General features: G+C 45.6%; 1 protein-coding gene and 1 long non-coding RNA gene across 2 annotated transcripts in view; one reads left to right on the plus strand and one right to left on the minus strand.

The window, feature by feature from the left end:
• trit1 (tRNA isopentenyltransferase 1) overlaps positions 1-22,255 on the plus strand; it is a 47,055-nt gene extending 24,800 nt beyond the window's left edge. Inside the window, 9 exon segments of the mRNA XM_049602059.1 lie at positions 563-661; positions 1,239-1,396; positions 2,290-2,432; positions 2,553-2,664; positions 9,034-9,146; positions 9,279-9,356; positions 18,956-19,065; positions 20,967-21,084; positions 21,372-22,255. Coding sequence (XP_049458016.1) covers positions 563-661; positions 1,239-1,396; positions 2,290-2,432; positions 2,553-2,664; positions 9,034-9,146; positions 9,279-9,356; positions 18,956-19,065; positions 20,967-21,084; positions 21,372-21,607 — 1,167 coding nt within the window. The 3' untranslated portion in view covers positions 21,608-22,255.
• The window catches only part of LOC125904640 (uncharacterized), a 237,357-nt gene that overhangs the window by 195,574 nt on the left and 17,884 nt on the right, over positions 1-23,899 (minus strand). The gene's annotated exons all lie outside the window — the stretch shown is intronic.

Below are 23,899 nucleotides of genomic sequence, written 5' to 3' on the forward strand. Positions count from 1 at the left end.
CAGAAGCAAACAAGGCGTGACGTGTAACCCAACAGCATCAACAGACATTGGTGTAAACTGTCAGAGACACTTGACTGGTTTATGGCGGCGTCAGACTTTGAAGCAGTAATTCTAGTTTTCTTTTTATTTTCTAATGAACTATAGTTTACAGAATCATGTTCTGTGTCACTTAAAGGTTTGCTCTTATTATTTCTATCAACACTCTGAAATCCAGACTCAGTTTCCTGTCTCATCTGGATCTGGATCTGGATCTTCACTTAAATGTGCATGTGATGTGAATCCAGCGTTTAACACATTCTTTTGAACATGTACAGTCACCGTTCACAGCCTGAGGACTTGAATATAATTCATCAGGAAGCGTCTGGCAGCTTCACAGCGACTGATTGAACCAGAACGGTTTTAACTCTGTTAACGTTTGAATGTTTTTACGCCGGCTCAACAGATCATCTCAGAGTGGTTTGAATTGTTGTGCATTCATGTAAAAACTGTCAGAATCAGCAACAGGTATCATCAGTGGATATAAACTGTGCACAGATCAGTTTCCTCCTTGACACGCTCCGACATAGACGACATGCACAGCAGAAACAAACTGCCAGTTGTCGTAGGAGGAACCAACTATTACATTGAGTCTCTGCTGTGGAGAGTGCTGCTGGATACAGGGGTGAGTGCAATACAGACTACACCTCCCATCATCCTCTGCTTCTCTCACACTGTTTATCTCTCTATATTAATTCTTATATCTCTCAACTCACATTTTATGTCTCGGTGTCAGCGCTGCCTGTGGGAACTATGTTTTGCGGTTGTCTGTCTGTCAGTTCCATTCTTCTGAATCTGATACCTCAAGAACACTCAGTGGGAATTTCCTCAAATTTGGCACAAACGTCTCGTGGACTCAAGGGTGAACTGATCAGAATTTGGTGGTCAAAGGTCACTGTGACCTCCCAACACACATTTTTTGCCATGACTCAAGAATTAAAGTCCAGCTCAGACCAAAGATTCAAGACGAGATGAAACCAGTTTGTGTCGGTCGTGTGAACTGGCCGCTCTTAGACTATCCTAGATGTAAAGACAAGCACCACATGAGGTCTCAGTGTTTGCTGCTTCTTGTTTTCTGTCTGTTTCACATTATATCTGACACAAAGCTCCCAGCAGGACATGTTCACATCTCAAGGACCTGAGAGCAGCAGTTTAGGCAGCAGTGGCGAACTCTAACACACTAAATGAAATGTGTCTGACAGCGGGAGAACGAGGAGCCAGCAGACGGAGGAGACGGGGCCCCAGACAGGAAGTTGGAGCTGGAGAAAATGGGAGGAGCTGAGTTACATAAACGACTGGCTGAAGTGGACCCCAAAATGGCCGCCATGTTGCACCCCAATGACAAACGCAAGATAGCCAGGTGATACAGCTGCTAATGTCTGCAACAGTAACGCCTCGACTCCACAGCATTTCAGTAAGGATAGAAAAGGCAAAATGAGTTTTCCACTTTAATGATAATGTTTAGAATCATTAAATCGTGTGTGTGTGTGTGTGTGTGTGTGTGTGTGTGTGTGTGTGTGGCTGTTAAATTTTCTCATGTTTTGCACGCGGTCCTGCTGAAGGGTTCTCTCTCTGTCTCAGGCTGACAGTCACAGTATACGGCCTCCACCCAGTGTCTGTTTACACACACACACACACACACACACACACGGCTTGATGAGTCGCAGTCAGTGCACTCTGGTGTTATGTGTGAGCAGGTTAGGTTACCCTGTTCCTCTGGATGACAGGAGACGACAGGATTCATCTTCAGCTCATAACCTCAGAGCGCAGCGAGGCTCGGCTGAAGGCTTCAGTTTGGATTTGAATCTCAGCATCTGAGAGTTTGTTTGGCCGTGGCTTCATTTTAAACGTGTCAGAGAAAGAGTGATAACATGCATGTATCTTGTTTCAGCGTGATTTATATTTCCTCTTGTTTTCTCCCCCGTCTGGTCTTGTGAATTTACTGCTGCTGGTGTGTTCATCATTCTGGCTGCACTGCAACTCTAGAGTTGTGCTTCACAAGAGGAGGATGGAGACTTTCATTTACACAGGATTTAATGGATGAGTGGATGTTTAACTCATCTAATCTCAGTGTACCCTCTGAGGCCTGACACACAGGGGCTGGGATGTAAACTCACAGTAAACTGGAGATCGTAGGAATTTCTATCAAACAGCAACGAATAAACCATCAGAAAACACTCTGGTTGTGTTGACACACTGTGAAAGTGTTTAATTTGACCACAGCATCTCTGCATGTGTTTTTGTTTATCGAAGGAGTCTTCAGATCCACGAGGAGACGGGCGTCCCCCACAGCCACTGGCTGGAGGAGCAGAGGGGGCAGCAGGGAGGTGATGAGCTGGGGGGGCCGCTGAGGTACCCAGACCCCTGCATCTTCTGGCTGCACGCTGACATGGACGGTGAGGACGGAGTTAGTGCTGTTAATCAAGACAACAGAGAAGGCAACAGGAGCTGTGTGAGCGTCAGTGCAGCATGAAGAAGGTTTTGATGTGTGTCTGTGCGTCTCTGTTGCCCTGCAGCTCTGGACATGCGCCTGGATGCTCGTGTAGATGAGATGTTGTCTGCAGGACTCATAGACGAGCTCAGAGACTTCCACATCCGCTACAATCAGCAGAAAGTCCAGGACGACAGGTAACAAACCTGCTGAACACAGAACCCAATATTTGGTGTTGTTTGTGCATCACCGGAGGATCTTAGTGCTGATTGGCTGTCATGCCCCGCCACTGAAGTTTAGATTTTTCAACTCCCGTATGACACAAAATCGTACTACGTGCTTAATTCACGTAATTCGTGTCGTGTCCATGATGCCGCCCAGCAGGAATTCACGTCTAATCGAGTCTTCATTGACTTTACATGTAATTCGCTAGCTCAAATTGTTTTATTCTGCCCTGTGTGAACACTTCACACTGTCAAATTGTGTCACATGCTGAACCTTCTGGGGACGGAAGCTCCGCCGGCAGGATTTTGACAAATATGTCATGAATTTTGATTAATATCTTCACCAATTTTTATCATACAAACATGACAATAACACTGACAGAATTTACACTTGTCAATGTGTTCAATGCCAACAATACAAGTTTTTAAAATAATGTGATTTAGATGAAACAGAAGTTTCTAAATCACTCAGTCACAGCTGAGATGGAGTGCCAGGTGTCCTTCCCTGAATAATCACATGATGAGGACGACACAGTGGTACAGTGGTTAACATTGTCACCTCTTATACAGAGTGGGGGTTTTGAACCCAGCGGTGGGGGAGCCTTTCTGTGTGGACTTTACATTTTACATGTTAATTGGCTTATTGTTCGGGGGAAGCACAGTGAAAACGGCGACAGTAAACACATCAGAACGTCCTGCAGGTCAAAGCATCACTCAGCTGGTTTGAGGTGAACATGGTTTGGAAGTTAACATGGCGGCATTTTGTAGGCGGCGCGGTCAGCCGTCCCATCCTTGTGAACTCAAGAACACCTCAGGGGAATTTCTTCAAGTTTGGCACAAACGTTCACTCGGATTGACGAAGGAACTGATCTTAAGTCATACGACCACGTGGCGAGGATTCTAGTTTCACATGTGCATTAATATTCCTCTAAACCAGTAAACAGGCTTTGACGTGTCTCATCAGGTCCCTCTCACACCCACTGGGGAATGTTGTGTGATCTGTCTACATGTGGCTTGTGGTCCTACAGCTGTTTCTGTCTTCCTGTCTTCCTTTTTTCTTTTGGAATCTGTTGCGTGGGACAGAAATGTGCAGTATGTCATACTTGGCTTTGGTCCAGTCGTTATTGATGTCGAGCATAACGAGGTTCATTGTCTGAGCAACAAGTTCAAGATCACATTCTCGTCCTTGTATCTGAATGAATGATCAAGACACTCAGTCAGGATCCAGACTTGACTTCCTCTCCTCCATGTAACCAGGACAGGAGGAGAGGAGTGAACTCGGTCAAGCAGCTATCCAGTTATTTATTTCTCCCTCCCAGTCTGACAGGTCACTCTGTTTCCCAAAGGCCTGCAGACCAATTTAGATCCAGCCCACAGTGTTGTGAGTGGAGCTCAGATGGGACTGATAGTTCTTCAGGATGTCCAGTGATTATTAATAATTGCAGAGATAAGCGCCCTCCGTAGGACCTGAGCGCTAACAGGGGAGTCTGGTGATCGGTGCTTTTACCTCAGGGCCTCACACTGAACGGACATTCTGCTGGAACTAATGACTCACAGTGATAAGCTGTCTGTTAGAGATGCTGTTTGATATGTCGTCTGTGAAGCGCTTACCCAGCTGTCCCTCAGGAAGAACCTCGTGAGCAGGAGCACACTGGAGCTGCGTCACTTACTGAGTGGTACCGATCATAGACTGTATAAAGTGATGGACAGAACCACTGCAGCATCACATATTGTTTGTTGGACTCCTGTTTTGTAGCCTTGAGTATCAAATGGCATTTTGTGCGTCGTCATCTTGGATTTTTGGACGAGAAGGTGGAGCTAACCCAAACACTAGCTGCTAGCATGGTTAGCATTGTGCCTGTTCAGTCTATAGCCTCGTCTCCACCAAACCCTTTCAGTCCAGCACCTCTGGAGCCAGCAGTAAGCCTTCAGACATGGTACCTAGACCCTCGGTGTGTTCAGACAGTCCTCTTAAATGTGGGCGGGGTTGTTGTCACTCACTGCTCCGTCCAGCACTCGCTGTATTTCCTCATCAGCGGTGACACAGATGGAAGTCTGCACCTGGTTTATCGTCCACAGAACGAGGCTGCACGCCCACATTTTCACAACAAAATAGAACAGGCTGCAGTGAGAGTCTCTCTCCATGGGATATTTCAAAATAGCAGCTTTGTGCATTTAGTCCTTCTCAGGCAAGCTCAGGGGTTTAGTGTTGCTGTAGCCCACAGGAAGTGAGGATTAGAATATATGACCTTCACATAATCCGCTCCAAATGAATCTATATTTTTAAAGTCATTACTAAAAGTGTGTGTCATATAAAAACTAAAGTGATGGTCAAAGTTGTCACAGTGAAATTTAAGGTGTGCTGATGGATTCACGTCATCAACTCATGCATTGAGTAACATTACAAGTTAACGTTCCACCTTAAAAGTTGCCGGCAGTCGGCCCAGTGAATGAAGTTATTTTTTATATTAGTATATGTATAAAGCAGCGGCCGTAGGTTTGATTCCAGCCTGCGGCCCTTTGCTGCACGTCATCCCCTCTCTCTCTCCCCTTCTCACTTAAAACTGACCTATCAGTTAAAGACAAAAGGCCAAAAATAAATAGATAAATAAATCTGAGAATTAAAGAAGTATTTCACTTTCCTAAAAGATGAAGAAAGAAAGAAGAAAGACACAAATACTTTCGACAGTGGTGTTACATGATTCGAGAAAACAGTAATAAAGGGCTGTGCTGTTCTCTTTTGCTTTAGAAGTAGAAAACCTACAACTACCAGAATTTATTGTGCTGTACCCACCCAGCGGTATCCGAGGGACTATTGGCCATGTTTGGTTTTGTAAAAAGGAAGGTGGAGCTGATGAACCTGTCTCATGTATGAGTGAATATGGGAATTAAATTTAAAGAAATTGCTAAATAAACACATATCTGATGAATAATTATATCATATACTAAAACAAGGTTCAGTTTCCAATCTGACAAATAATTTTTGCAGCAAAAAAAGTTGATGCAGACTTGAGGGGTGTGTATTTGCCCAAACAACATCACCATAAATCAAATGAGGATAAATTATGGAATAATATAAAGTTAATAAACAAATAAAAAACATTTACAAATTTCTTAACCTGCTGATGATCCTCAGTGACTTCACAGTTTTGTTACAAATAAAATTAATATGTGTTTTCCAGTTTAATTTCCGTCAAATAAAATGACTAAAAAACGAGTGTAAGAAATGTATCGACACTCAAACACAGTCTCTATCAAACCTCCTGCTACGTGACATGAATATAATGACATTTGATTTTTTTTTTTAACATTTAAAGAGAGCGTATTGAGTTGAAACCATCCTGCAGCTCATCTGTGTTATTTATTAGTGTGTACATCAGTGTGTGATGAGGTCTCCTGCACTGAGTGGTGTGTGTGTCTCTTGGTCAACATGATCCACGACTTTATCATTTGACTGGTAATAATTACATCTACAGGACCAAACTTCCAGTGAAAGCTCTGCTCTGTATGTGACGTGACATCTATGTATAAACGTGTGTGTGGGCTCCGCTGATGACTCAAACAGATCCAGTGTGTGAACGCTGCTGTGGGTCGGTCCTGGCAGCCGATATCGATACTGTGTGTGTGTGATGGGTGTGGCTGCGGGGACTTGATGCATCGGTGGAACGGTGCCCAGGAAGCTGCCAATTCTTCTTTGGTCCCTCCTTTCTCTCATCACCCCATCCCACCTCATGCACCAGCAGCCTCCTCCTCCTCCTCCTCTTTCTCCCTCCATCTCTGCCACTGTTGCCCTCTCAGCAATCTGATCACCCAAGCACTCTGCTCTCCTTCCCCTCCTCCGTCTGTCTGTCTTTCCTTTGCCCTCATGTCTCCATCCCCGGCTGGCTGCTGTGGCCAGACATCAAGGTCAAATCTCTCCCTCCCTCCCTCCCTCCCTCTGTCTTTCTCCTTCTCCCTCCATTGACTCTACATTTCCTGTGCTCCGTTGCTATTCTCAAATTTCTGTCTCTGCCCGTCTCGCCAGATTTATTTTTGTAATTTCCTCCTCTTGTTTCTGTTACAAGTGAGCGTCGAGCCAAAAGTAGTGATTATTTTTATCATAATGTTTCTTCTGCAGTTTGTTAAAAAGCAAATTAATGTGTTTGACAAAAGAAAAAACTGAATTTGAAAAGTGCGAGACAAAATAAAAACTCCAGACAACAGATGAGATAAAGACGAGTCTGAACAGCAGTCAGTCCAAAGTTTTTTATGCCTCTGCAGCGGTGACAGCCGTGGCCGGAGGCATTATGTATTCAGGTTGTCTGTCTTGTCCTTGTGAACATGATACCTCAAGAACGCCTCAAGGGAATGTCTTAAAATATGGCACAAACGTCCACTTGGAATCACAGATGAACTGTTAAGATTTTGATGGTCAAAGGTCAAGATCAATGTGACCTTGCGTCTGTCTCATTCTCGTGAACGTGATATCGCAAAAACGCCTTCAGGGAATTTCTTCAAATTAGACACAAACGTCCACTTAAACAGAACTGATTAGAATTTAGTGGTCGAAGGTCAAAGGTCAGCTTGACTGTGACATCATCATGTTTTAACGTCATATCTCAGGAACAGAAGGGGAGACATTTGGTCAGATACTGAATTGGTGACTCTAATCTTGAAACTGTGCTGATTGTATAGATCTTCTGTGTGTGAAGCATCCATGTTTTCACTGACATGGATGGAGACTGTCAGAGACACTGGACTGGTGGGCGGAGTCATACAACCACAGGGTGGACTGGTGGGCGGAGTCATACAACCACAGGGTGGGCTGGTGGGCGGAGTCATACAACCACAGGGTGGACTGGTGGGCGGAGTCATACAACCACAGGGTGGGCTGGTGGGCGGAGTCATACAACCACAGGGTGGGCTGGTGGGCGGAGTCATACAACCACAGGGTGGGCTGGTGGGCGGAGTCATACAACCGCAGAGCGGTGGTTTTAGTTTGCTTTTGTCCATCAGTGTATTTCTGAGGACATTTTGTCCACAGATGTTGCAGCAGAGTGAGCTCTCTTCACATTCACGCCGCTCTCCGGTACAGGCAGCTGCAGACACAGGGTTTTTGTGGTCGGTCGATCTGTTGTTAGCATATGTAGCTTGTTTACTATATTACATGAATGTCGCTGTCACCCTGGACACCCCAGTGAACCCTGTTGAAACTCTCAGGGGCCACAGACATGCCACATCTTTATCCACCTGGAGAATGCGAGGTCAGGTGCTGGGTGCTACTCTTGTGCCTTTTCTGTGCCAGCGTTCAAGAGCGTGACACATCTGAGGTTGCTAAGTAAGGGAAAGATATCTGTCGGCTGTGACTGGTTGGTCTCGTCACATGACATGCGATGCGCAGTGTGCCGTCGCCCCCTGAAAAACAGGTGCTCATGGCATCTCTTTGGCGTTTGAGATGGCCTGCTGCACGTCTACAATAAAAGCAATTCATTTTAGGTCACAAAAAACACAGCATGCATGCGACCCCTCAGACTACATATAGAAAAAAATGAACAAATAGTGAAATATTCATATTAAACAGCCAAATCTGATTCGACTGATCTAACGCCAAGTCAGGTAAAGCCCTACAGATTATCATAAAAAACCAAAATGATACGCTTTGTACAGACGTTCCCTCCACCTGTGCTCCTCTCATTACGAACACAACCTTCAGTTTCTACAGGAACACCACTGTAAACACTGGAAACACCTCTGCTGTCGACTAAACAGACCAGATTTGATTTTTCATCTATCAAATCAACTGTTATGATAGAAAAATTATATATATTTTTTTTTCAATCACTCCAAATTCAGACGAGCTTCAGGGCCTTGAACTCAACATACACACCAAATGTGGAGCCGTTACTGGAATCTGAAAGGTACGGCTCAGGCCACAGCACGCAGCAGTGCTCAGACTGGGGTGATGTGGTCTGACATTGATGGAAACGTTCTGTCTGTACTGTCTGACGAGGGAACCAGTCGGCTTCTGCTCCAGTCTGATGTCACTGCGGTCAGGCTCCTGAGTCCCTGCACCCTGGGGTCCCTCTGCCAGGGCCATTCACTTCTTTTAATGTCACTCTGTCACTTTCTCCCCCAAAGGGCCGCACATCTGCTCACACTGATATTCTTTGTTCAGGGAGGGAAGGAGAGATAGAGGAGGAAGAGGAGGAGGAGGAGGAGGAGGAGGTGAAGTGAGTCACCACCGGGTGTCTAGAAATGTCAAGTTGGAGACACAAAGTTTTTTTTTTTTTATTGATGGATAAAGTTTCATTTCCTCTCCTCTCCTCTCCTCTCCTCTCCTCTCCTCTCCTCTCCTCTCTCCAGTCAGAACTATCAACATGGGATTTTCCAGTCGATCGGTTTTAAGGAGTTCCACGACTACCTGACCGCTCCTGAAAGCAGCACCCAGCAGGAGAAAGACGTGCTCCGAGATAAAGGTCAGAGAGGTACCTGATCAAAGTCACAGAGATGGATTTAGGTTCAGCGGTTGGTGACGGACTGGTTGACTGATCAACCAGAAGATTCTCTCCTTCATCTCAAACTGCCTCCTTTTATTTAACTCTTTCCAGGTATCGAAGCTTTGAAGATCGCTACGAGGCGTTACGCCCGCAAACAGAATAAATGGGTCCGTAACCGCTTTCTTAAACGTGAGTACCACCTCATGCAGTGTGTGTGTGTGTGTGTGTGTGTGTGTGTGAGTGTTTGTCCTCTGTAGTCCAGTTCCTTAACAATCAGCACTCTCTTTAACAAGATGAGATTCAGTCACTCCATTAGAGACAATAAGCCTCTCAGACACCGTATTGTGTTCCAGGGTGCAGACTGCAGTGTGTGTGTGTGTGTGTGTGTGTGTGTGTGTGTGTGCAGCAGGATTGAGGCGATGTCACTTTCAAAACAATCATTACATGCTGTGATCCTTAAATAACAAATAGATTTGTGTGTTGCTGGCATAGAAATGAGAGGAAATATTGAGGTTTCAAATAACTTGCCCGAGTGGTGAGATGTAGGTACTAAACAGTAATGGGCCAAGAATGGACCCTTGAGGAACGCCGCAGGTCGTATTAGCATGGCTTGCCCTATTCATACAGAGAAGGTTCTGTTATTAAGGTCAGACCTAAACCAGTCTAAAGCATCCTCAGTCATACCTGCCCAGTTCTCCAGTAGATCACTCAGGCTGCTGTCAGCCCTAGAGTGGTCTCCTCTGGTCTGAATCAGGGACTCATGTTGTTCCAAAGTTGTATAATTGCCTAGAGTTGGTTGGTGTTCTCACGGCAGCATTTACAAGAGGACCAGATCAAATGCCTTGTGTGAGAAAGCTGCTCTTGATTGGTCAGAATTTCCATGTGGGAAAAATCCAGGAAGTAAAGCAAACGTTGGAGAAGAGTACACTTGCAAGATAAATGTGACACTTTCTAATGTCACAATGGAGGGACAACTATGCAGGTTGGGTTAGCTCAGCTTAGCTTAGCATTAAGCCTGGAAACGGAGGGGAAAGTGCAGCCTGGCTCTGTCCAATGGTAACACAATCTACCTAACTCTTACGCTCACTAATTAACATGATGTATTTTGTTCGTTAAAAGCTCTATGTGAAGTTCAGAGAGTTTTCTGGACACAGTTCTCAAAAGCTGGTGGCTAGCAGCTAATTGTGCTAACTCCATAAACAGTGCCAAACAACAGCGACAGAGATAAATTAGCTAAATGAGCTGAATGTCACATACAGAACCTTTAACTCTTTTCCTGCACAGAGGAGAAATGAACTTCCCTGGATGATGAGGGCATAGGCTACTATGAACTACGGGAGCCCTGGTGCAGCGTTGGAGCCATAGTTACTATCATTACCCAGGTTAATGTACAAATTGATTTTAATTTTTAGACATCATTCTACACTATGAATTTGAATTAATTGATAAAACTGATTTATCACCCAGCTCTGCTCTGCACAGTGACTGAAGTGTAAAAATGACATATTGTCATTGTTGTCTCTTAGGAGGGTTATATGCCCACAGAGTCAGGCTAATTGTCTATATGCTAAGCTAAGCTAAGCTAAAGTAACCATCTCCTGGCTGCACCTTTATGTTTAGTGTACATTTATGAAAGTGACATTAACCTTTGTATCTCAATATCTCAACTCAAAAACAACATCCGTACTCAAACATGTCCACGTTTCTTTAGAAAACAACCTCATGTGACAGCACTTTATATCATCATGGAAATCACCACATTAATTTATTCACTGCCACAAGATTGGGTTTGATGCAGCGTGTGTGAGCCGCTGTGACGCTACACAGCGGATAACATTTCAGGATCCATCCCCAGTGCACACCTGCAGCTAAGACCCTTTAATACTTTTTTTCCAGCACTAAGTCCCCCGTGGCACCAAATGCATGAAAAGAACTGAAGTGATTGGTGCTGGCGCTGCGGCGTGGATAAATGTACCAACACTGCCAAAATCAACCAGTCGGGCAGGTGCTGATTTCCCACCCTGTTCGCAACCCCTGGACGTCAGACGTGTTTAAAAGTGTACATAAAGGCCGAGTGTGTGTCTGTGTCCCAAACGGAAACCTGGCCTCTGTGTCCCACCAGCAGTTTGCCCTGGAGTAACCCAGCCTCCTAATCCTGTTAGGCCCAAGTGGCTTAGGCCTCGCCCGGCCCTAAACCTCAATACCCCTCTTTCTGCCCGCCTGCCTGCCCGATGCACGCACCATATGGCCTTCATCACATGTGTTCCTGCGCTTTTACATATGCAGTAATCTGTCTGAACTCGTCTGTGCGTTTGCACATGCATGTGTTTCTGTCTGGGTGTGTTGTAACTGTCCTTAAAGACCCTGCTAACACTCAACTCAGAATAGTTTCTAAGACAGTTCCCTGCAGCATCAGAGCTGACAGTGCAGGTGGCAGCAGATGAGATCAACTCTCTTAAAAGTCTCAAACTCTCTGTCACATGAAGTCTCACAGGAAATATTTGGCGGCAAAGCACGAGTCCCAAATATTGGTTATGAATCAAAAATCACCTGACGTACTGCGAACGTGTCCATGTTAGTGTGTTGTGTTTGCAGAATATTTAAGAGTCCATGTTTCAGTGACCATCGCCCTGATAGTACATTTTGTTTACCGCCTCTGCTGTAGACATTTGGGAAATGTGTACTCTGGCAAGAACAACATCAATCAGGAGAAAGAGCCTCCTACGACTCTGACAACACGTCTTTGAGTCAGACCGTACAAACAGAGAGAGACAAACAGAGAGACTATTCCCCTGAAACACCTGCAGCCATTGTAGTTGCTGCGATACAATTCACAGAGATTCTCAGACGACTACTTTCTATGTTTACTAAAAAAAATGTTGAGTTTTTTTGTAAGTTTTGAACATGACTGACAGAAATCTGCAAAATCGGGGCTGACGGTACAGCTGGCAGCCGATGACATCAAAGTCTGAAACTCCTCAAAAACCACGAGTATCATGAAAGTGTCCGTGTCAGTCGGAAGGTTTTAAGGTCTCAAGGTGTTAAAGGGAAATTCTGATGTTTGCCAGCCTGGGTATTAGTGGGCGTTCAGACAGATATCAGCTCTGCATTAAGAAGATGTTGACAGGTGTTGGGGGCGTGTTGCTTCAGGTATCAGTAAGAAGACGATCCAGAAGGTTCAGTTTGAAGCTGCCGAAATACCGAACAGTGGTTTCAGATATTCTGATTACTGCTCTCAAAGAAGTTGTCATTTCAGCTTTAGTGGTGACGCGTGTCCGGCTGATCTGAGCAATAAGTTTTAGCTCTTTACAGCTTAAATAAGTCTTCAAACTCACAGAAACCATCTCAAACACTTGTCTGTAGTCTGACTGCACGTAAACTTCAATAGGTCCCTGGAAATCCAGGTAGCTTCTGTAGTAAACTACAGCGGAAAACAGTCAGAGGCTTGGCTTCTTTGCCCCAACAGAAATTATTCATGCTCAAGGTTTCCCAAAGATAAGTGCTGGATTTTTCCTATAAAAATCTTATTTCTGTTTGCACATAACTTAAGCTCAGGATCGAAGTCCTACATGTTTCAGATGTTTTTTTTATGCCCCCGTGTGATAGTCGTGGCTGGAGGCATTATGTTCTCAGGTTGTGTGTCCAACCCATTCTCGTGAACACAATATCTCCTTAAATACGATCCTCAAAGTCGTCATAAACGTCCACTTGGACTCAAGGATTAAGTGATTAGATTTCTTTTGATGGTCAAGGTTCAAGTTAATTGTGACCTCGCGTCTATCTCACTCTCATGAACGCAATATCTCAAGAAGGCCTTGACCAAAGGGAAGTGACCAAACGTTAGTCGACCAGAAAGGTCATTAGTCCGCAGGATTTCATTGGTCGCTTAGTCACAGAAGAAACAAACAAACGTGAAACTCTATGAGGAGCTGCACCTTGTCAAAATAAATCCAAACCTATATGACCGGACCATGTGTGACTTTACTTTGAAAGGACAGACACAGGAAGTGTCCACGCTCAGCAGTCAGACAGGAGTCAGGTTAATCTCCAGGGCTGGTACCTGCGGTTATTCCACAGGCTAGTTAATAACATGTCGGGCAGGAAATCCAAAGTGTGGGATCATTTTGAGAAGGTGAAGGACGAACCCAAGGTGATATGTAAACTCATCTTCATTGGTCGACTACAAACATGACGTATCATGTGAAACATGGAAGTAGCTACATGCCCATTAGCCCACAGCGTCATTAACAGGCGGCTCGCTCAGTGTGTGACGTGCACTTGGAGATAAAAATAAAGGTGTTCCTCTTGAAACTGTGTTGATTTAGATCTTCTGTGCTGCTGGGTTGAAGATGAACGTGAAGCTTTTGTTTAACAATGTGCAGCTTCTTTGCAGCAGCATCCATATCTGAAGCATTGTCTGCTGTCATGACGATATGTCCACAGGTCTGGACAGACGTGGATGTGAACTGTAACTTGACTGGTTCGCAGAGGTGTACAACTGCGAGGCGGTAATTCTAACTGTCCAGTGTCAGACAGCCTTGTCCTTGTGCCCACTCCTGGCCGGGATCGTCCTAACCCGAGGGTTTGACTCTTTAACCCGCTCCTCCCACCCCTCAGTCTGCATCGTCTGTGTTCGCCTCGCTCCCTCGCTGTGACTGCTGACCTCTTTTCTGTTTGGTCTGAGCCCCACACACACTCACACAGATGCCGACAGCCCTCAGCTGAGCAGGCTAATCTCTTGAAGCATTACAGACCTGCCGGGAATTTGCCCCGACCACACAAGCGCGGGCAGCAGGGTCACCGGGGGCTACGCAGACCAACCCAAGCATACAGACACTAGTGGGTCAAAGGGAACAACCAACTGGAGATTACAGAGCGCCTCAGTCAGCCAGACACAATGAAACATGTTGGAGAAGATAGAAAATGACCTGAATGCTTCATGTAAAGATACAACACAGAGTCAAATGCCTCAAAGCCTCAAGTTAAACCCAGTTTTACAGTTTACAGATTCCAGCAGTGACTGTCAGTGAGGGTGCGTTCAGGGGCGTTCAGTGTTTAAATACTTTTCAGCAGGATACGCAGCTCTTGATGGACTCACCTTTGCTTGCTGTGGGGATTTAAGCACCAGGTCAGCCAGTCAAATTAAATCAAGCTTAATTTGACTTGCCTTTAAGTGCGTCTGTATGTGGGTGTACGCTTATAGGATGTGTGTGTGTGTGTGTGTGTGTGTGTGTGTGTGTGTGTGTGTGTGTGTGTCTGTGTGGATATAGGGGAACGGTTAATTAGTAGATTTAATTACCCATGAAGAAAATGGTAATTTGAGGTTATATTAATTTTAATAAGTGCCAAGTTTTATGCGGAGGGTGCCACAACCTCAGAGTTTTTTTGTTTTATTAATTCCCCCAAAGACGTGCACACAAGCACACACGCTGGAGCCGGGACTCACAGGTGTGGTTTGACTGAGGCCTCGTGAGTGTTAAGTAACAGGGGTGTGGGTTTCTGAGTGAAGGGTGGAGGGAGGGAGGCAGAAGCGACACATGGGGAGCTGGGTGGATGGAGAGTGGAGGTAATCTGATCCAGCTGGAGCAGCAGGTGTGGGGCGAGTTTACACCCTTGTTTTCTAGCAAGTGTGAAGCTTTCATGTGCACATACACACAAACGCAGTCTTTCCCCGTGGGGATGAAGTGGAGCCGGGGTTGTGGCTGCCACAAGGACCTTTCTGTCACCTCCACGAGGTGGAGAGAGACGAGAGAGGGCTGGACAGGAAGAGAATGACAGAGAGGGTTAAAAGGAGATGCAGTGTTACTGTTTTTCTACCCATGCACTTGGTGCAGTGGAGAAGGAGCAGGAAATGCCAAGAGAAAGCCCCATAAATACAGAGTGAGAATAGCAGAGCTGTTGTAGGGGAATGCATCTGCTACGTCTTTGGTTCAAGTCCAGGCTGGGCCCTGGTAACGTGTCACCCCCTCTCTTTCAGTAGAGCAGCCCATGAACACACCACAGGGTACACGGGCATTAGAAGAGACAAAGAGCCTTATTTAAACAATCTATAGCGTGAGGTTTGAAGTGCATGGTGCAAGTGCAGTTAGGGGTGTGTGTGGGGGGGGGGGGGTTGTATTTAGTTCCCTCATTAATCAGACGTGGGTTCTGGGTATAACTTGAATTTACCAGTTGGAGTGTCACTTGTGTCCCTTTAAAAGCAGCTGGGGTCAACGATTTACATGAGGACATTTTATTGATGAAAATATGACAAAAAAAATCATCAGCGACCTTCATTTCATGATGAGATGAGATGAGGATGACGAGCTAAAAATAGATCTTGATAATAAAATCAAAGACACAATCTATGTTTCATGACAAGACGTGACAAAAATGTTATCAGACGTTGTGCTTGTAATGATCTTCAGATGCCACATGAACAACAGGCTGGTAAACTCCAGTAAATAGTCTGCACCAGGATGTTTGGGTTAGTTTGAGTTGTGAGCTGTAATTCAGCAGTGAATAATCAGCCGTGTGTGTCTGACTGTGGATGGTGGAGCTGCTGAATGGATTTGTGGAGTTTGTTAGTTGCAGCGGTGGCTGTTAGCAGTTAGCAGCTAGCTCCACTCACAGACTTCACAGCTTCACCCTGCAGGACTCCACTCAGAAATCCCCCTAAACTTGACGGAGGAAACAGAAAAAAAGTTTTAGTGTCTGATTGGACCGGCGCACCAAACAGCAGATAAAACATAAAACGAGTCGTCACTTTGGCCGAATCCACAGAAACATCTCTGACCTGTACTTGACCTGCTCGATTGTGAACCACAGATAGTGAGTGTGGACAGAAAGTGGAAGAGGAACTGAAGGAAAGAGGAAGAAGGCTGTTGGGTGAATGGAGACAGCTGTTGTGATCCGATGTGGACGACGGCCAATGAAGCACAGCTGGGACGGAGGTGGGGGGGGGGGGGGGCAATGGACTGGTAGCTGAGCTTTTATAGTGGAGCACGCGAAGGGTTATCCTCCCACGGCAAACATGAGGATGACACAGCAAATGACTCCTGGCCTGTTTGTTACAACAGGTGGACTACTGTTACAACACACACACACACACACACACACTGGCAAGCAGCTGCCTGGCGACAGGAGATGCTCTTTCTTGTTGGCAAAGCGATCTCCCCTGTGTGCTTGAAAGGCAACGCTCACTGTGTGTGTGTGTGTGTGTGTGTGTGTGTGTGTGTGTGTGTGTGTGTGTGTGTGTGTGTGGACCACCCTGCTCTTTGTCCCCTCAGCGTTTCTTATCAACCCTCCTTCACTCCAGAGTGGATTAGCAGAGTTAAATTTCACCAGATCCCAAACAAGACCGGTGGAGTAGGGGGGGTCCACCCAGCATCTGGCAGCCCACCATACACTATCTGCCTCTTATTTACCAGTGTGCCCAGTGGGAGGTTAGTGGGGTGTTGTGGTGGGGGGGCGGTGGCGTTGTGAGAGATAAAGGAACAAAGTAGAGGGCGATAGCGGCAACAGGAGGGCGGGCGGCGAGGTGGAGTATTAAAGCTCCAGCTCCTCATCTGGTACAGGTATGCCAGGTGACGCTCGCTGCCACCATCTGCCTGCTATTGTGCCACCAACACAAAGGACTTCCCCTCCGACACACAGACAAACCGCACCAGTGAAACCCGAGGCCTTGATTAACAGTCACTGCTGTTTTCACAGAAACACACTAACAAACTGTAGAAACAGAGAGGACGCACGCTGGGATGCAAAATGGTGCAGCAGAGCTGCGACGTTGCCACGAAGGATTTTTGTGTTTGTTTTGCTTTTGTCAGCAGTTCAATTAAGCCAAGTGAAATACGTCACATGTTTAAGTGGCTGATGGTAAATTAAACGGGCAGAACGCAGATTTGGACCAGAGGGAGTTGAAATGGTGCTGGTGCCAAGACTCAGGCCAACACTGAAGTGTGTAGCTGTCAGGCATAGCTGTGTGAAGACTCTCATTGTTCCCACACACACTCGCTCCTCTGACACGGTCAGTACAGTCAGTCGTGCAGATGATTAGATAAACAGTTGGAGTCCCAGACAGTTAGCGACTCCAGACTGCGCGCCGTCTGCTGCCCTCAACTCCACATTAAGTCTTAACTGAGTTGCACCTTGGAGATTGATGGGATTTATGTACATGAGTATGTGCGCCGTTTTATAATTGTTTTTAGTGAGTATGAAGCTTTCTGCCGCAGTTTTTGTGTTGCGACACGCCTTGTGTTTTGGCCGGACCTCTCTGAACTCCTTGAGTTAAAAGAACTTCAACTCAGAGCAGAAAAGCACGCCACATCACTTTCTCCCCATTGTCCAATCGGATGATTTGAGAGGCGGGGCTTTAGAGTCTTACAGGACGTGAACATCTCTCTCTTGGGTGAAAGTCAGTGTTTGTTGGATCCATCCACCACCCCTCCCAGCTGCCACACTCAGACTTCCGCCACCTTAACTTTCGTCCTTGTCTAGTCACAATTCTACCCGACACCGCTGGGTGTTTTAATGGCAGCTGGCTGCGTATCGTGCCGACGTTGAAGGACGCCTTTTTCGTTGGGGTCTGACGCCGCAAGTCGCTGCCCAAGTGCCAGATTTTGACGACTTCAGAGTGAGACAGTACTTGTTAAGCATAAGTATAGACCTGTGTCAATGTGACCATGTTAGCATTTAGCTTCCTGTGCTACTCACAGAGCTGCTAGCATGACTGTAGATTCTCTGGATCACTACTTGACTCCTGACGTTAATAGCTGTAGTAACATCAGCACCACAACACTAAACAGGTGTATCACACATCTCAGAAGCTTGTAGGAGGAAACACAATCAACGTTCACAGTTCTCACAGTCCCCATGTGATGTCTCCGTCGTTGTTGTCTCCCAAATCCAGTTAAACTCTTTTTGTAGACTTAATTATTCAGTGTATTCGCCCTTTATATGGCACTCTTGATTTTCCTGTTATTTGATGTTGTTTACACACAGCTGCTGTTTGAAGTCACTTTCTCTACAAGTTACACACACACTCATTTCCTGTGTCTTCAGTCAATGCAGGGCAGTGGCTCTCTGTGCAGACAGACACACAGACAGTCAGTCAGACAGACAGACAGACACGCAGGGCAGGGGCTGGTGCTGCTGCTGTTAGTGCTGAGGCCCGGAGACTGCTGACCGATGCAAAATAGAAACACGGGGGTGGAACAGTTCGAAGGAGCGAATGAGAGAGTGAGTGAAAGCTGAAGCCAGACTGATGGCGAGGAAAGGGAGAGATGGTGCACGGGAGAGAGGGGTGGGAGGAAGGAGGGAAGGAGAGAGGGAGAGACATTATCGAGCCAGTGTGAGTCAGCAGGTTGACAGAGCCTCAGGGTGCGGCTCCAGCACATCACTGCTACTGTACATTTACCACTTTGTATTGAATCCATCCTGAAGTCCGACTCTTCCTCTCTGATGCAGCGTCACACACCTCAGCTTGGTTCTTATTAGATATGAAATTATCAGAGACATATTTAGGGAAACATCTCTCACCATGTTAAGAATCAAACGTGTATCACTGTCAGCCTCTGTGAGGGATGGTGCCAGCTTCTGATGATTGTTAACATTGATCAGTGCACAGATTGTCTTCAACTAAAGTACACTGTGAAGAAGTATTGTCACTAACTCACCTTATTAACAGTTGTATGTCAGAAACATATAGACACAAGACGTGGAAACACTGAATCAAAACCTTACATTCACAACGGTGTGTGTGTGTGTGTGTGTGTGTGTGTGTGTGTGTGTGTGTGTGTGTGTGTGTTCAGGACCAGGAGCCAACGTGCCGCTGGTGTTCGGCCTGGATGTGACGGACGTGTCGAGGTGGGAGGAGACGGTGCTGAACCCTGCACTGCAGATACTGGACAGTCTGAGAAAGGTGGGGCCTCAGCGGTCTGAACTCGCTGCCTCCTGTCAGCAGCTTTCATCTGCTGCTGCCAGGAGATCGTGAATCTGCTTCCTGCTTATCGTCTTTTGTTCCTGTAAACTTTATTATTCTACATTTTTTCATCACTTACTTTGTTGTTGTTTCTTTAGCTTTTGTTTTTCTTCCTTTCTCCCTCTTTCCATCACTGTAAATGTCTCTTTTATTTCCATTTGTCCCCTTCTTCCTACGTCCTAATTTGTCTCCTTTCTTGTGTGCTTGATGAATGTTGATGTCTCCATGCTGGCGACAGTGGAGGCTTTATGTCTTTGGGGTTGTCGGTCCGTCCGTACGTACATCCGTCAGTCCTGTGCTTGTGAACACGATTATTTTAAGATCGCCTCAAATGAATTTCTTCAGATTTGGCACCAACGTCCACTTGGACTTGGACACAAGTGGACGTTGGTGAAGTGATTAGATTTTGGTGGTCAAGGGTCAGAGGTCAAGGTCACTGTGACCTTGCATCCCCCTCATTCTCGTGAACGCATCATCTCAAAAACAGAATTCTTGGCACAAACGTTCACTTTGACTTAATCGCAAGTAATATGGCAACTTGACTTGCTCGAGTTTCTAGAGGTTTGGCCTCTCATCTCACAGACTCGCTGAGGTCACACGAGCTCTGAGGTTCAGAGAGAGCTCACATGTGACCTCAGTGACCTCAGTGACAGGCTTCACATCTACACAGAGTTTAAAGCCTGCGACTCCACACCAGTGCGTTAGAGCTGAAGAAGCCTCTCGGGTGAGAAGCAAAGTGTCTTCAAGACACTCAAGCAGTTGCCTCTGATACAACACGTACGATTACCACGACCTGGTTGATTAAGAATCTTCACTGACACTTGGACTCCATGATGAAGTGATGAAATTTTGACCTTGAATCCCTCTCATTCTCGTGAACATATCTCAAGAACACCTTTAGGAAATTTCTTTACATTTGGCACAAACGTCCACTGAAGAATAAACTGATTCAAATGTGGTGGTTGACGGTCAAAGGTCACTGTGGCCATAACTTAAGAACTCATATGCTAATTATGACAAAATTTTACACAGATGTCTAACAGTGAGAAAATAATGAAGTGGTGACATTTTATATCCAAAAGGTCAAAGGTCAACTTCACTGTGACATCATAATGTTCTGCATAAAAACACTTTTCTGGCCAAGATTCAAGGTCATAACTTGGGGAGGGAATCTCCGGGCACCTCACGATTCGATAACGATTCAGAGGGCAACGATTTAATGATAAAACGTTTATCGATGCATCAAAATTTTTGATTTCAGAACTTGATTTATTTATTTATTTATTTTTTTAAAACCAAATAGATCCATACAACAGGAAGCTCACAATAGAAGGATCTTAATGGTGAGTCTCAGGAAAAGCTGCTTGCTTGAAACATTACGCAGCATTAGCGTCCTTTAAACAGGAGCCACTTGGTGTGCAGATCTGTTTGTTTCTACTTTGCCAGATTTGTCTTCGTTCTAGCACCCACGTGACGGGATACTGGGATGTGTGTTTTGTTTTTTATAGCAATGTGCCAACAAACACAGCAATGCACCAACAAAAGCAGAGAAGAAGAACACTGCTAGATTGCAAACAAGGATGAAACAATTCACAATTTTAGATATTAAAATATATATATATGTATATATATATATATACATATATATATATATATGTATATATATGTATATATATATATAATCAGCTTTGCAAATGTTTCACAAGGAAATTCATCCGAGAGTTTGTGACCACACCGATACTCGTGATTTCTTCTGGTGAGTGATACTGAACGGAAAAAGAAACTTAACAAGGCAGCTGTAAAACTCCTAAAACTAAAAACCTTTCCGCTTCTTCAATCAGGGGGAGGAGCCAGCTATTCAGCCAATCAGAGTGCAGGGGGCGGAGCAGAGAAACAAACGGAGCCACCACACATGTGACCTGTGTGACAAAGTGATCATTGGTGACCTGGAGTGGACAGGTGAGGCTGACGACACGCATCAGACAGTAAAACAACTTGAATCTGTGGTTGTGTGTAGTCGTCAAAATGCTGAGTACACACCTGCGATCATTTCCTCTTGTTATTATCTGAGTGGAGGCCGCACAGACCACCTCAGGTTTCAGGAACAAGTTAAAGAAATAAACATGTTGTGAAACTGAAATGCCACAGTGTCATAAAGACTGACGGCCCCTGATGGCCCCTGGGAGCTTTATTTTTCATGTGCAGTGTCAAACACATCCAACATTATTTATCGTCTCTACCTGCAGCTCACCTGAAGTCCAAAAAGCATCACTATCATGTGAGGAAGAAGATGAAGTTGGATCCAGCCTGCGACCAGTCCCAGTTAACAGCTGCACCTCCTGTCTCTGCTGCAGAGCCTGTGGAGAGCGTCTCTGAGGACCCTGGTGCTGCTGTCGCCTCGAGCACTGCCGACACCTCTCAGGATTCTTCCCCAGACAGCAGGACACCACACGAGGAAGTACCTGAGACGTGTAGAGAGTGACACAGACTCTGGACTACAGAGGTTATTCAGGTTTCCAGCACTGCTCTGCACTAACAGCTGTTTCCCTACAGTCCTTAAACTTTACCATAAAGCCAAACTGGAGCTCTTTTAAATTCTTGTTATATGAATGGGACAAAGGACCCACTGAGGCATGTAGACACAGACACACTGAACGTGGACGGCAGAGAACATGTTGGGAATACTGGAGTCGTAGCAGCGCTGATGTTGACGCTCAGGACAGTTCAACAATGTGCTTTGCTTTTTGCTTTTTGGCAAATGCATCCATCTTTTTTTCCACTGCCTGAAAATATTTTCCAGAGAATTGTAAGAGAGGTTTATTTTTCTATTTTTAAATGAAGTGAGGATCGTTCAGACTGTAGCTGCAGACTGAAGATCAATTTTAAATGTCTTATCATTTCAGAATTTAAATCTTGTTGCCTTGTCTTTAGCTTTATCACCGTGCACTTTAAATTCACCACGTTGGTTAAAAATGTTCAATAAACCAAAGGATCTTAAAGTTTCTCAGTGAGTGGACGACGATGTGTTTCATTGTTTGGGAACAAGACAAATCTGTGGGGTCATGTTTTATTAGCTCTGTCAGGTGAGTCTGGTCCCCTCTGCTGTGGACAGGTTTCCAGTGACCTGAGATCTGACGAGCCAGTTACAGCCATTTGTCTTATATGTGACTCGTTTGAGGTGCTGAGTTGATCATCATGCCACCAAGAGGTGGCGCTAACTGAGGCATTTCAAATGCCGCCACATGCAATTGGACAGCACGATGGCCAATCAGAGCAAAAAACAAGGTGATGTATTCATTGCACTAAGCCCCATTTGTTTGCCAACCAGTGGAGGTAACTGATATATTATGCTTTTGCCGTATCCCGTCGGCAAAACGGCAAAAACTTCCTTCCTGGAAACGAAGGCTTCTAGGGCAGTCTTCTGTTCCTCTCTGAGGAAAAAGATAAGTGTAGTTGGCTTAGTGTTTCTTCCAAAGCTAAACTGAATGGACGCGGTCCTTCGGCAGCTGCCATCTTGGCTGTTTACTTTTAGACTCCTACGGCGCAGCACTGTCCTCATCATGTTACACCCGCCCAGAGCCCGCCTCTGTCAGATAGACTGATCTGATTGGTCCAATAGGCGATTCAGTGGGCTCTGCTCATCGGGGCCAGATCCCCGTGCAGTGCAAATTAGAATTTGCGAGGGGGCAGGTCATTTCCAGGTTACTACACTTTACATTTTCCCCACAAATACAACATGCTAACATTATTAGCACAAGCCTATGGCATTTTACATTGTATAAATTAGCCTAGCAGCTAGCAGAGATTTCCTCTGCTCATATGAAGCCAGGATAAATCACACAAGACTTAAAATGCTATTTTAGTGGAGGCTTTATTGTCTTCACAATTTATTGTTTCTTGTCTGTGAAATTAAAGTAAATCAAAGCTTTGTTTCCACTGAGGGAAATGGTTTCAGCTCACAGAGACAGACAGGAGGTCTGCGTCACTGTGACGCTGTGGAGTTACATTTCTGGGGAGGTGCACGTCAGGCTACAGTGTAGGTACGCTGTCAATTGGACGCAAAAGTATAAATCCCGCTGTGAATTGTCTGGCGATATCAGACTGTGTGGTCTGTGCCACTGAAGTAAAAATAATCAGAATCAAATCTAAACTGTATTTCACAACAACGTTGTTTTAGCTCTTTGTGTAATCGTGACTCGTCCCCTCGTCGGTGCTGCTGTCTGTCAGCGGAGCTTAGCTGAGCTCCTCTCTGCTCTGACAGTAGAGTAAAGCGCCGGCTCAGGCTGTGAGGACAGAGTATGTTTTCACAGCGGTGTTTGCAGGTCTTTGTTTATCCAGCGGCGTGGTGTGTACCCCTTTCAAACCAAGGTGTGCCTGCCTGCTGCAAAACCACTTACACAATACCTGGCACTGCTCCAGAGGCCTCTTTTTGGCGCTACTGTTCCCTCTCCTCACCTGCCACTTTTTCCTCTTGCCTCCCCTCCTTCCCTCCTCCCCTCCCTCCCTCCTTCCATCCTCCCCTCCTTCCCTCCTCCCCTCCCTCCCTCCTTCCATCCTCCCCTCCTTCCCTCCTTCCCTCCTCCCCTCCTTCCCTCCCTTCCTAAGAATCAGACAATTGTTCCACATTCCCAGCTAACACTCCATCATCTCTGCCTTTAAGTCTTAGACGTATTCTTTCAGTACGACTTGTGTTCGCAGGCTCTCAGTGTTTGACCTCATCCACATGACTAAAAATATTTCCAACCATATAATAGCTGGAAGTGTGTGTGTGTGT

This window comes from Epinephelus fuscoguttatus, linkage group LG17 (genome assembly GCF_011397635.1).
Source record: "Epinephelus fuscoguttatus linkage group LG17, E.fuscoguttatus.final_Chr_v1".
In the NCBI taxonomy this organism is placed as follows: domain Eukaryota; kingdom Metazoa; phylum Chordata; class Actinopteri; order Perciformes; family Serranidae; genus Epinephelus; species Epinephelus fuscoguttatus.